Source organism: Vulpes lagopus, chromosome 8 (assembly GCF_018345385.1).
Source record: "Vulpes lagopus strain Blue_001 chromosome 8, ASM1834538v1, whole genome shotgun sequence".
NCBI lineage: Eukaryota > Metazoa > Chordata > Mammalia > Carnivora > Canidae > Vulpes > Vulpes lagopus.
In genome coordinates this window covers 39950751-39964734 of record NC_054831.1, presented here as the reverse complement: position 1 = coordinate 39964734, position 13984 = coordinate 39950751, and the positions used below count along the sequence as shown (strand labels likewise).

General features: G+C 41.5%; 1 protein-coding gene across 2 annotated transcripts in view; it reads left to right on the top strand.

Moving 5' to 3' along the window:
• The window catches only part of FLT1 (fms related receptor tyrosine kinase 1), a 177526-nt gene that overhangs the window by 42717 nt on the left and 120825 nt on the right, over positions 1-13984 (top strand). For both annotated transcript variants that reach the window (XM_041764815.1, XM_041764814.1), the window contains exons 4-6: positions 7103-7227; positions 10664-10826; positions 10932-11068. In XM_041764815.1, coding sequence (XP_041620749.1) covers positions 7103-7227; positions 10664-10826; positions 10932-11068 — 425 coding nt within the window. The remainder of the gene's footprint in view (positions 1-7102; positions 7228-10663; positions 10827-10931; positions 11069-13984) is intronic.

Here is a 13984-nt window from a genome sequence, read left to right as displayed (position 1 = left end):
GATACTGATCTGTGGTTTCCTTGTGTTGTCTTTGGTTTTGGTATCAGGGTAACACTGCCCTCAGAATGAATTGGGAAGTTTTCCCTTCTGTTTTATTTTATTTTATTTTAAAGATTTTATTTATTTATTCATGAGACACACACACACACACACACACACACACACACAGAAAGAGAGAGAGAGAGAGAGAGGCAGAGACACAGAGGAGAAGCAGGCTCCATGCAGGAAGCCTGATGTGGGACTCGATCCCGGGACTCCAGGATCACACCCTGGGCCGAAGGCAGGCATCAAACCGCTGAGCCACCCAGGGATCCCCTCCCTTCTGTTTTAGAACAGTTTTTGAATAATTCATATTAGTTATTTAAATGTTTGATAGAATTCACTGGCCGTCGGGGCCTGGGCTTTACGTTGTGGGTAGTGTTTTAGTTACTAAATCGGTCTCTTTATTATAGGTCTATTTGGGTTGTCTGTTTCTTGTTGAGTTAGTTTTGGTAGTTTAGGTCTTTCTAGGAAGCTGTCAATTTCATGTTGTCTAACTTATTGATCTACAATTACAATATTTCTTTATAATGCTTTTTTTTAATGCTTTTTGTTTAGAAATACTGGTAGTAATGTCTGCTCTTTCATCTCTGATTTATTAATTTGTCTTCTCTTGGCTTGTCTGTTTAAAGGTTTTCCAATTTGTTCATCTTTTTTTTTTTTTTTTTTTTTTAAGATTTTTATTTGTTGGGGCACCTGGGTGGCTCACTTGGTTAAGCCTCTGCCTTTGGCTCAAGTGGTGATCCCAGGATCCTGGGATTGAGCCCCTACGTCAGGCTCCCCATGGGGAGCCTGCTTCTCCCTCTCCCTCTCTTTCCTCTCTGATCATGCTCTGTCTCCCTCTCTTTCAAGTAAATAAAATCTTTTTTTTTAAAGATTTTATTTATTTGAGAGAGAGCACATGAGAGAGAGCAAGTGAGCAAGCACAAGTGGAGTGGGGGGCACGGCAGAAGGAGAGGGAGAAGCAGACTACCCACTGAGAAGGAAGCCTGATGCCCAGCTCAATCCCAAAACCCCAAAATCAGGACCTGAACCCAAGGCAGACACTTAACCATTGGAGTCACCCAGGCACCCCATCCAATTTGTTCATCTTTTCAAAGAACTAACTCTTCTTGGATTCACAGATTTTTCCTCTATTGTTTTTCTGTTCTCTGTTTCATCAATTTCTACTGTAATCTTCATTCTTTCCTCCCTTCTGCTTCCTTTAGGTTTAGTTTGCTCTTCTTTTCCTAGGTTTCTAAGGTGGAAGAGTGGGTTATTGATTTGAGCTCTCTCTCCTTTTTCAAAGTAGGCATACAGCTATAAACTTCCCTCTACACAGCTATAAATTTTAGCCCCATCCCATAAGTTGTAGAATGTGACATCTTCATTTTCATTCATCTATTTTCTCATTTCACTTTTGATTCTCTTCTTTGCTTCACTCACTAGTTAGGAGGGTGTTGTTTAATATGTGAGCCTCCCACATTTCTTGCTGTTACTGATTTCTGTTTTCATTCCACTGTAGTCAGAGAACATACTTTGTAATATTTCTATCCTTTGAAATTTCTTGATGTTTGTTTCTTGGCCTGGCATATAGTTTATGCTAGAGAATGTTCCACATGCACTTGAGAGGAATGTATATCCAGCTGTGATGGCTGAGGTCTCTTATAGATGCCTGCCTTTTGGGCCTAGCTGGTTATTAGTGTTGTTCAAACCTTCTGTTTCCCTTTTGATTTTCTGTCTAGTTGTTCTATTGAAATCTTCATCCATGATTGTTGAATGGTCTCTGTGTGTCCTCATTCCTGTCAATTTTTGCCTCATGTATTGCTACTCTGTTGGTAGTTGCAGATGTTTATAATTATTGTATCTTTGTGATGGATTGACCCTATTCCTTTTTTTTAAAAATATTTTATTTATTTATTCATGAGAGATGCAGAGAGAGAGAGAGAGAGAGAGAGAGAGAGAGGCAGAGACGTAGGCAGAGGGAGAAACAGGCTCCACACAGGGAGCCCCATGTGGGACCAGATCCCAGGCCTCCAGGACCACGCCCTGGGCCGAAGGCAGGCGCTAAACCTCTGAGCCACCCAGGGATCCCCAGATTGACCCTATTCTTACAAAATGTCCCTCTTAATCTCTAGTCACATTTCTTGTTTTAGAGTCTATTTTATCTAATATTAGTATAGCTACTTCAGCTTCCTTATGGGTGCTCCAAAGCTCTGCTTTGAATTTTCAAAGGCTTTGATGGGCACTGTAAATCAGGGAAGAAATTACCTCTTTTCCTTTTTCTTTCCTCTTCATCTTTCAATGAAATACTTTACCAATTAACTAACATACTTGAATGCTAAGTGTGGTTCCCAACATGAAGACCTGTGTGATGTGAAAACTCTTGTATCTAGATAGAACCCTTCCATGCGATTGGTTCATCCTCTTCACTTCATCAATTTGAATCACATCCTCCTTAAAATAACAAGGAGTCCTCATGACCCAGACTTAGAGGTAAGAAATGAAAATTAAAGGGAAAAGGAAATCAGGAAAAATTGTGTTAAAATCAGAGGAATAGGAAGGTGTTAGGAAATAAGATGTTTACTCTTAAGTTCCTCTTCAAGTCAGAAAAGCTTCCCCAAATTCTTTGGATCATTCACTTGCTCTGAATGCAGTGGAAGAACCCCCAAGTGATGCTGATGGGACAATAGGGTGGAATGAGAATGGCACGCTGGGACCTCTGTGTCTGTGTGCCTCAATGTGCCAGAGTGAGTACTGATTTCAAAAGGAAAAAACACACATTTAGAAAATAGATGTAATACCACTCAGAGCAAGGGGCTCTGTTTGATCTTTCCCTGTGTCTGAGCCCACTTGTCCTGAAGGAGGATAGCCCCAATACTCCGATTGGATGAGAAAACCTCATATTCTGTGCCAGTTTCCTGTCACTGCTTTGAGCTCTAGGAGTTCAGAGAGGGGAGGGTGGCGTGACCTCAGCCTAGCTGTGTGTTGGCATGAGTCCCTGGTGACAGTGTGTCTGTGCTGCCAGTACACCGACAATCTTTGGAGCACCTCTTCCTCACTCAACAACCAGCCAGTTTGGTCTCAGGAAACCACTCTGCAGTGCTGGCTGGGTTCAGAAGTCATTTTTAATTTTGTGACAAAGACAAATGCGTCCTATGGGAGTAGTAAGTGGTTTTACTGGTGATATTAATGGAACCGTGACCTCTTCTGTATCTATGGTCCTACAAAACAAAAAATGTTTGTATTATAATATGTCAGGCAAGTTCATTCTTAGCCCTTCCTTGAGACAAATTGTAGAGGAAGTATACTATTAATAAGCCCAGAGCATATTTGTGTGTGTGTGTGTGTGTGTGTGTGTGTGTGTGTGTGTATCCAGTCATAAGCTCATTTGCAAACGCAATGGATTTTAATGCCACTGCTGACTTGATACAAATGATGTATCTTGAACTGTGTTGGGCTGGGCATAATTCATTGAAGTTCTTAACAGAACTGCAGCGGGCCCAGTGCTGACATTGGTATCGGCTTGTAAAAGGGCAATAGTTGTAGTAAAATTCAAGTGTTGGGGTGATCCAAAATGATACAGGGAAAGGAGAAATTCAAAGGCACATTGAGTTCACCTCTTCTGTTTTCATTTGGGATTGGCATTCATTAGCCTAGAAATGACTACACTAATGTTTACTATTTCCTGCACAAACTTTTTATGCCAGCATCCTTTGTTGCAAATAGTTGCTTAAGGAGACAGTAAATTAAATGTGAAGGATTTACAGTTTCGTTACATGAATTAAACCATTTCCTGGTGTTTGTGTTTACCTTGGGGCTCACAAAGAAGACAAAAATATAGACTCACAGGAGGAAGGAAAGGAAAGATCAAATCCCAATAGTTTCTGCCTTAATGTCTAGCTCAGCAACTTTATTTAAGGAAGGAATTTTGTGCTGATAAGTGAATCTTTGTCTCTGTATAATTAACTTTTCCTCTCTGCATATGTTGCTATACCCGCTGAGTTCTCCTAATAGGCATAGAACTATTAACTGTGCAGTGTTAGTGTCTCATTCTATTGGGCAAAACTAAAGTAAATCAGATGCAGAATTGGTAATTTGCCTCAAGTAAAAATGGATGCTGCTTTATCATCTGAGGCTTAAATTCAGCAATTCAAACTGTTGTTATAAAATAATACATAACCATTCTAGAAAATCTGACAAATATATAAAAAGGTACATAAGAAATAACAACAAAGCCACTACTCAGACATCTTAGTGTATTCGTTTGTTTTTTTTTTCCCAATGCCATACCTGAATATATATTTATACCTTTTATAGTTAAGATCATGGGTATAATTTGTGATTCTCATACCTAATACTCTCTCTCTATAAGTTCAAATCTCGCATTATAATAAGAAAGGTAACAGCTAGCACCTATGCAGTATTAACTCTCTGCCAGGTTCCATTCTAAACACTTTACATGTATTCCTTCATGTAACCCTCATAATAACTCTTTGAAGGAGATTTTGCAAATGAAGCACAGAGAGTAAAATGATTTGCCTGAGGTCTCATAACCAGTAAGGGGCAGAGCCAGGATTCCAACCCAGTTTGTAAAGTGTGAGCTCTGAACCCCCATGGTCTGCTGACTCCCTCTGACTCAGCCTTGTAACGCCTTATCCCTAAGCCTACCCACACAGCCCTGCCCCTGGGCAATTATCCTCTTCTCAGTCCTTTCCCCACTGCATGTGTGAAAATCAGCCTAAGTCTCTCTCTGAAGAGCAGTTGCCAGCTCTAGCCCTCGGTGGGTTGGGTAGGACTCCAGCCCTGAGGGTGGTACAGGGGAAGAAGATCAGTAGACACCTGCCTCTGGGCCTGGCTCTGCTTACATCATTTCATGTATTTACACTTCGGTCTTATCTGTATAAGGACAGGGTTCTTGGCTAGTCCTTCACTCATTTTCTTAGTTCATTCATTCACTTATTCAATCATTCATTTAATACACATCAGATCGAGATGAAAACAATCTGTTTCCTCTCCTCTAGGAGTTAGTTCATCAGCCAGTGTGTAGCCAGAGAAGTAACCTGCCAATTCAGGGGAAGATTGTGTGAAGTGTTGTCATTGGAGATAGTTGGGAACTTGGGGAGACCTCCTAAGGTGGGCTGGGGCGGAGAAAGGGTATAAGGAAGAGGCTAGCCTAGCAAGGCTAGCAAGGACGGGAAGAATTATTTAGAAATCTAGAGTGTATGAGCTTAGCTGTGATAATAGGGTCTTTCTAGTGTTGAGTGTGTGTCAAATGATTCCATCTTAAACAGGCTACACTAATGGTACTTTTTTTTGGATTAAAACTACAGGAATTTATTGTCTCACATTCTGGAAACTAGAGATTGAAATCAAGGTGTCAGTGGGGCCATGCTACTCGTAAAACCTGTAAGGGGCTCCCTCCATGCCAATTCCTACCTGTGCTGGTTGCTGGCAATCCTTGGCAGCCCCCCACTTGCACCTTATCGCTCAGTCTCTCCCTGTGCATTCACATGTGTTTTCCCCACATGCCCATCTCTCTGGGGCCATCTTCTTCTTTTATTTATTTATTTATTTATTTATTTATTTATTTATTTATTTTTAATGATAGTCACGGAGAGAGAGAGAGGCAGAGACACAGGCAGAGACAGAAGCAGGCTCCATGCACTGGGAGCCCGACGTGGGATTCGATCCCGGGTCTCCAGGATTCCACCCTGGGCCAAAGGCAGGCGCTAAGCCGCTGCGCCACCCAGGGATCCCTGGGGCCATCTTCTTATAAGGGCACCAGTCATGCTGCAGTAAGGCCCACCCTACTTAACCGATAATTCCTTAGGCAGTGGCTCCATTTGACTCAATGGGACCACGTTCTGAAGTATTAGGGGTGGAGGATTTCCACATTTTGTTTTTGGGGAGACACAGTTCAACTCATAACAACTTAATAGCTACCATCTAGTCTAGGCAACCACTGCCTACTTTCTGCTCTGTGTCTCCATTCTCCATTCAGTGTCCAGAATGAAGGAGCTTCTGAAAGTGCAGCAAACAGGTAGGGGACTCTGGGTCTTTCCAGTCCAGATGGAGAGAGTTAAGGCCAGACTTATTTCCATCTGGGCATTTAAGGCTGAAGCCAAGGGCAGAAGATGGGAACACAGTGATCCTGAAGATGTCAGTGGGTTCCTGAGGGTGAGGGCATGGGAGACTGTGAATGTTTCTAAAAGATCTGCTGCTCATTCTGGTCCCCAGAGGAACTACAGAGAAGCTGAACAGGTGGTTTGAATCCTTTTGGCCTCTGAGATTTGGCCAGATGCCATTCTTCTTAAGGGTGTTATCTTGGTGATTATTTAAAGCCTTTTCAAGCCCTCTTTCATACAATGGCACATATCATGCTATTAGTAGATACATAGCGCATACTAAAGAAATCTAATAGGCCTAGGAAATCAGTGCAGTCCTCAACACTGCTTCTCCAGCCTTTCCCCTTGCCCTGAGCAGCTCAGAGCTTCTAACTCATATATTATTCTGCTGGAAAAGGTCTAGAAAACCTTGAAGTCAAGCTTCTATCATTCAAATGCTAATCTTCTCTCCAATTTGACACCTCTGCATTAACTCTATCTGCTCCGAAGTCAGCTGACCATTGCACCCAAGGCCCTTTGACTCCTTACAAAGGCTCTGGAGGGAGCTTCCTGAGGCACTTAGCATGGCTGTGGTAAGAAGTTTATGCAGAATATTCTCCTTTCTTTCTCCATGTACTTTTATGGCTTTTGGCCGTAGTAAGCTAAACCCACCCTCCCTCCCCACCCCCATCACAGTTGCATCTTTGGGCATCAGGGGTAATCTGACCCAAGGTCAAGACCTGAGTAAGGAATTTGGTTTATTACAGAAGCATTTCTGGGTAAAAACAAAGAGGGCCAAATTCAGAGACAAGAATGTGAATTCGTGGATTATATTAAGGGGGACCTGTGGCAGTGACCTTATTGCCCTCACCTAGCTATGGTGTCTAGATGCTGTTGATACAACCATTTATATATATATATATATATATACATATATATATGTATATATATGTATTTTTCATTTTCTTCTCATTCAGATACAGGTAGACCTTTCTTAGAGATGCACAGTGAAATACCCGAAATTATATATATGACTGAAGGAAGGCAGATCGTCATCCCCTGCCGGGTCACGTCACCTAACATCACTGTTACTTTAAAAAAGGTAAAACCAAGCAATGCCTCTTTCAGCATATCTTTACTGCATGTGAACACAATGCATTTTAAGTCCTTTTATCTCCCTGGAATGATTTTCTTACAGACACTTGGGCTGCTCAGTGGACTTTTCTTGGATATCCTTTTACTATAAAGGATAACTGCTAGAAGTCATCCTCAGGCATGTACTTAAATGTAATAACATGACAATGTTGTGGTCATAAATCTGTGTGGATATAATGAAAGAACAAAAATCATGCAAATGTTCATATATTGCCACAAAACCAAATGTCTGCAGATGTGAGAAAAACCAATTCTGTTGCTTATACAAATTAATAGTTTGTCAGAGAGTGGTTAATCTAGATTTTTGCTAAGGGCAGAACTGTGAGACAAGTGCATATGGAACTACCACCTTGAGTTTGAGTTGTGAGAAAGAAAAAGATTTGGAGTAGAATCTAATAAAGATAAAACCTAAAATGTGACATTCCAGCTAATTCATTGATGCTAAGAGTTTGGGAGCAGATTAGGGTTAAGAATTGGACAAGAACTCCCCAAATGGAAAACTGTGGTGAGTCCTGAGAGCTGGAGCTTTAAGAGGAAAAGTTAAGGCTGTCCCAAGGCAGCACCTAGCACCCCCATCACATTGTAGGTACTCATGTAGTGGTGGTAGTAGTCAAGTTGGATTTTCAGTATCACTGGTTGACTCTGAGTCCTGGAATATGATGGAGGTGTCTACTGTCTTCTCCACTTTCCTATATTACTGATTCGATTTAAGCCCTCACTATAGTCCATTGGTGACAGGTTTTAGCTCCCATGATATCTGTGTATCACCGCTGATAATTATAGAAGCAGTATATTTCAGTGGTGGAAACTCCAGAGGGAGTCTAAATCAATTGGTGGAAGGGAAAACTGAGGTTCTGAGGGAGTGGGGGACCTCACAGACCATGCTGAGCATTGGAATCCGTATCTTGATTTCTCTCTCTGTGCCCTTACCACCTTTGCAAATGGTTTACTTTGGGCAGGAGAAAGACCAGTGGTTAAGAACAGAGCACACTGCCTGGATTCTTCTCACCCTACCACTTAACCTGCTGAACAAACTGGCAAGTTATCAAAACTTCCTCCACCTCAGTTTCCACATTGGAGAGATGGGAGTGATTACAGTGGCACCCACCTCACATGGTGTTAGGAAGTAACTGAGGTGATACATAAAAGCCTTTAGAGCAGTTCTTTGTACAAGCTGAGCCCCATTAAGGGTTAGCTATTATATTTATCTAACAGTTTAATATCCAATATGTGATTCGATATTGTGATATTTATTATCACACATGGTATCCACTCCTCTGAGTCTGAGATGATAATCACTGTGTGTGAGTAATATGGAATCTACCATGGGGCTGTGGACTTGTCTGTTTGACGCAAGCTCCTCATCCTTTTTGCTCTAGTGCAGATCACTTGTCTGTTGTAAGAAACTTTCCCAAATTCCCCCATGTAAAAACCTGAGAGGAGCTTATTTTCTCTGTTATTCTACCTAAGATTTATAACACACATGAGAGAGAGAGAAAGAGAAAGAGAGAGGAGAGAAAACCATAGTGTTCTTATAGGGATTTTGGGTTTGCCACATATATATGGGAAACTATTCTATTATGTATGTAAGTTGCCCTGAAGTTATAAGATATTTCCCTTCCACTTCTCTTCTTGTTCATTTTAACCTGCTGTCCCCTCCCTTTCCTTTCTCTATGCCAGTGTTGGCGTAGCCGTGATAAGCTGGAGGCAGCCTCCTAGACAGTCCTTCCTTTCAGGGCTGCTCCCCTGCCTGCCTCTTTGTGACACTTGTGGCCACCACCATAGCTGATGAGCTACATGGTCTTCTGCTAATTTCTCTCTCGTCAGCTCAGAACAAGGTTTCTTTGTCAATGGACTACTAGTAGTGGCAGTGAGGGTAGATAAGGGGAAGAGAAACTTCCTCTGCAACCTTTAAGGAAACTTTAGTGTATTTCTCGATTGTGCTGAGAGACCATCAGCAAACCCTTCTTTTAGATGCAGCACAGTATTGCGTTCCCCTATGTTTAAAGCATCAGAGATCTCAATCCCTGACTTAAATTTTTCTGAGCTTTTCCCTTAATAATTTGTACCACATTAGAGGGGAAGCTTCTTTTTCCTCCCACCAGAGATAGAGCCTTCCTAAGTTTGCAGATAGAATCATGATTTACTAGAACATGAAATGCATCCTTCACTTGCTTGCAGTCCTTCATAAACAGGGTGCAACTCATTTCAAAGCCGTGTGACCCTCTGGTAACACCAACACAACACAGACATGCTCACTGGGAGGGGGCGCTGGTGATGTTTCGCAGAGGAATTTCTGCCATAGAGTCACAAATCCCAGCCAGATTGCTCCTAGCAATATAAATAAATGATAAACAGATTAGTGATGTAAGGTGCACTTTTTAAAAGAAGATGGAAAAGATCTGAAGCTTCCTCAGGGTAGTTTGGCTTCTTTTATCATCTGTTGTGGGAAGGTAATCTGATTTTTTTTTTCCCTTCTCCAGCGGGGGATAAGTCATAGTGGTCATCAGAGATGCCTCTGAAACTGGGCTGGCAGTCTGGCATCAGGGGAACATGGCTGGACCACTCTTGAGGAGCAATATCCCTTTATAAAGCCTAATCCCAAGGTGGATTGTTTATATTATAGTCTTTAAAAATAAAGTTCTTGGTGTCCAGTAGAAGGCATAAAGGAAAATCAAATCATAGATTCCTTTCTTCTGTCTGGACTCCCTGTGTTTGGGAATATGTCTGAGAATTTGGGAGCACTTCATTCACCACAGCGTCTCTGGCCTCCACATCTGTTTGCAGCTGTCTTGATTGTTTCCCTAGATTTCCCTCCCAAAGGCAGAGTCGAGGCCCTCAGCCTTCTCAGAATGATAACTCCAGTGAGCGCCAAGTGAATGCTATGAATCTCAGAGGACTTAGAATTACTTAGTCTTCTGAAGACAGCCACCACTACATAAATCATACAAAATGGGAGGACAAGTTACGGCTTGTTAAAAACTCCAGATGATGAGGCTCAGGAGGGTAACCTGGCGGCCCCAGTGGAAAAACCCTACTTGATTTTTCTATTGAGTATCAGGCCAGTCTGTTACAAGGATGATTCCTTGAGGCCAAGTGATACGGGCTCACACTGCAAGTCTGATATGACAGGTCTATCCTGGGTGGGTGCAGCCTGTCACCAAGGCTGATAAGGAATTATCGTAATTGCTATAATTTATCACAATAATCTAAATCTTGAGACATGCAAAGAAAACTAAAAAGCTAATTATGACAAACTGGTTTTTACCTGTACTATTTTATTTTCACTATAGATGAAAATTATGTTTTCACAGGCTTCTCATCAAACAGTATTGCCGCAGTGCTAGTATGATTTCCTTAAAACATGTTTTTTTCCTTTTCAGTTTCCACTTGATACCCTGATCCCTGATGGGAAGCGAATAACCTGGGACAGTAGGAAGGGTTTTATAATAGCAAATGCAACATACAGAGAAATAGGGCTTCTCACCTGTGAAACAACAGTCAACGGCCATTTGTACAAGACAAACTATCTTACCTATCGACAAAGTAAGTGATGTTCCAAAGGCATGAATGCAAGCCAAAATGCTCAAGGGTTTATCTGCTTAATGAAAGCTTGATTTAAAAAAAAAATCTCATTTCTTCTGCTCACAGCCAATACAATCAGAGATGTCCAGATAAATACCCCAAGCCCAGTCAAGTTACTTAGAGGTCACACTCTTACTCTCAACTGTACTGCTACCACTGCCTTGAACACAAGAGTTCAGATGACCTGGAGTTACCCTGGTGAAGTGAGTGACATTTTTCTATTTCTCCTGGAGGACAGTATTTCTTTTTAGCAAGTGAAATGCCGTTGAGTCTTGGAGGTGGGCAAAATCAGAATATTCTGACTCCTGTGGCAGTTGAGTGAAGAGGAAGCTGTGGATTTGATTAGGGTGCTTTCCTTGTCTGATGTTCCATGAGTGTGTGTGCATAGATATGGTCTTTTGATGTCTGGAGGTTTTGTTTTGAAGTGTATAGGTTAGTATTTCTACTGCGTAGTTCCAAGTGGAAAAGGGGATTGTTTCATCCTTGGAAACTATTCTCTGGGATTTAGAGATGAGAGAGAAATTTATCACTAAATGCCAGGCAGGGCCTCTCTTTTGTAAGAACAACAACAAAAAGTTGTTTGAGCGCTTTAATTTAAGATACTGGCAGACAGTGAGGCACCTGACTGGAGCATGTTTGGAAAAGATATTACAACCCAGCCATCCAGTATTCCATTCCATCTATTAAGTGACAAAGGAGCAATACTGTCCTTCAGAAAAATGAGAAGAATGAAGATTGAGTTCGGTCTCCTTATTCAGATCAAACATCCTTGCAGACAATCATTGTTTGAGACTGTATAGATGGGGAATCTATGATCAACTGTTAAGAAACTGTAACTGTCACTGTGGCCCCTATTTGCTATGTGACAGTATGATTAATGTGGCATAAGCACAGTCATGTGTTGTGTCATTCAGATTGCCCAATCACAAAATTAACTGATGATTAAATTGTCTGCAAAAGGATGAATGTATCAGCCCTAAGCTACAATTGTTTCTCATCAACATCTCTTGCCATGGAAATAAAATAACCTAGCAACAAAAAGATGTAACAAGTGCCCTGTAGAAACCCTTTAAGGACTCATCAGTCATATTTTTCTAGAAAGTGATATTGTTTCATTTAAATAGAAATGCTAGGACTTGCAACAGTATTTTTTGGGTTTTGATAGAAGTCAGATATTAGATATTCTCAATAAACACCAAGAGGGAAGAAACTCTTATCCTGTTGGTGGCTCTACTGTAAGAATATGATAATACATCTACTGACTGCTAGTTACCTTCTGAAATGGCACTGTCCAATAGAACTTACTGTGATTGAAATATCTTTTCTGACTAATACAGTAATCACTAGCCACATATGGCTATTGAGGACCTGGAATGTGACTAGTGTGAGTAAAGAACTGAATTTTTTATTTTAATTTTATTTTATTTTATTTTTAAGATTTTATTATTTATTCATGAGAGACAGAGAGAGAGAGAGAGAGAGAGAGAGAGAGAGGCACAGACACAGGCAGAGGGAGAAGCAGGCTCCACACAGGGAGCCTGACATGGGACTCGATCCCAGGACTCCAAGATCACGCCCTGGGCCAAAGGCAGGAGCTAAACCACTCAGCCACCCAGGGATCCCTTTGTTTTGATTTTAATAGCCACTTGTGGCTGGTGGCTGCAGGGCTTGACAAAGCAGTTGTCAGAAACCCAGGATCAGCTGTTTTCCAAAGGCAGAAACAATACTGATGTTACTCGAATTTGGGAAGAAAGGAGTTCTCTAAGGGAGAAGACAAGTAATACCTACATGTTACTTTACATAGAGTTGCTGAAAATCCCTCAGGCTAGTAATTAAAGGATTGATTCTCTGAAAAAAAAAATTTTTTTTTTTGATTCTCTGATTTTTGATAGGGGTGGTTGACATCTTTCTCATTACTGCCGATAAGGAAGAAAATGGCCTACCCTTGTGTCTGTTCCAACAGGGCAATATAAGAACAGGCAGGTTGAAGTTTCTTAAACATGGCACAGAGGAGAGTTACGTTCAAGACCCAAAGACTAGTTCTGTACTGCTTTCTTTCTTTTTAAAAGATATTTATTTATTTATTTATTTATTTATTTACTTACTTACTTACTTACTTGAGAGAGAAAGAAAGCACAAGGGGGGAGGGGCAGAGGGAGAGGGAGCAGATTCCTGGCTGAGCAGGGGACCCGAACTGACACGGGGGCTCAATCCCAGCATCCTGGGATCATGACCTGAGCTGAAGGTAGACAGTCAACCAAGTGAGCCACCCAGGCGCCCTCTGTCCTGCTTTCAAAGTCTTTTTTCCACTCCTCCTCAGTGGGAAAGATGGAGAGGGAGAAATAACATATGTTATAAAATGTAATGCTAAAAAAAAAGTGAGAGAGGGGGAAGAAACAATGGAAGGAAAAGGCAATGTGATCTCATCTTCTCAAAACCAGGAAGGAGTCATTGTGGCCAGTTTACACTGCTGAGCCTCGAGGCCTGCTCTTGGTCTTCCCTGAGGCAAACATGAGAAAACATCCTACCACCACCACCAGCACCACCAGAGTGTTGGCTAGGCTTGTAGATGGCTTTACATGTCCTCAGATCCTTTCAGTGTGATTTAGCAGAAATTGCTAAACATTGCTCAAATAATGGAATAATGAAATCGGAATTATTACACTTTAGTATGTGTAGCCAGGACTCATGATTTTTTCCTTTACTTGTAGCAAGCGAGCAAAAGAAAACTCACATGGTGATTTATTAGAGAAACAGTGTCATTAAGCCAGATACCAAAGATACTTATTGCCTAAGTAAGTCACATCTATGGCCAGAAAGCTGGTAACAGTTTCGAGAGGTGTGTGCTGGAGAGAAGGCAATAGATTTATACTTGAAAGACATGAGTTTCCTACCCACTGTGGCCTCTGACGTTTCAGCTTCTTCATCTGTTAAAGGATAGGGATGCTGCCCATCTCACTGGGGGGTTGTGAGAAACTATTAAGTTAATGTATATGAAAGTCCGTCTGGAGAGAGTGAAGGACTAAATGAGTGCTACCGTGGCAAATATTTGAAATGCATCGAGACACAGTATGAGTTTCCAAACATCTTACTGTTAGGTGGCTTTGCCCCTCAGCACA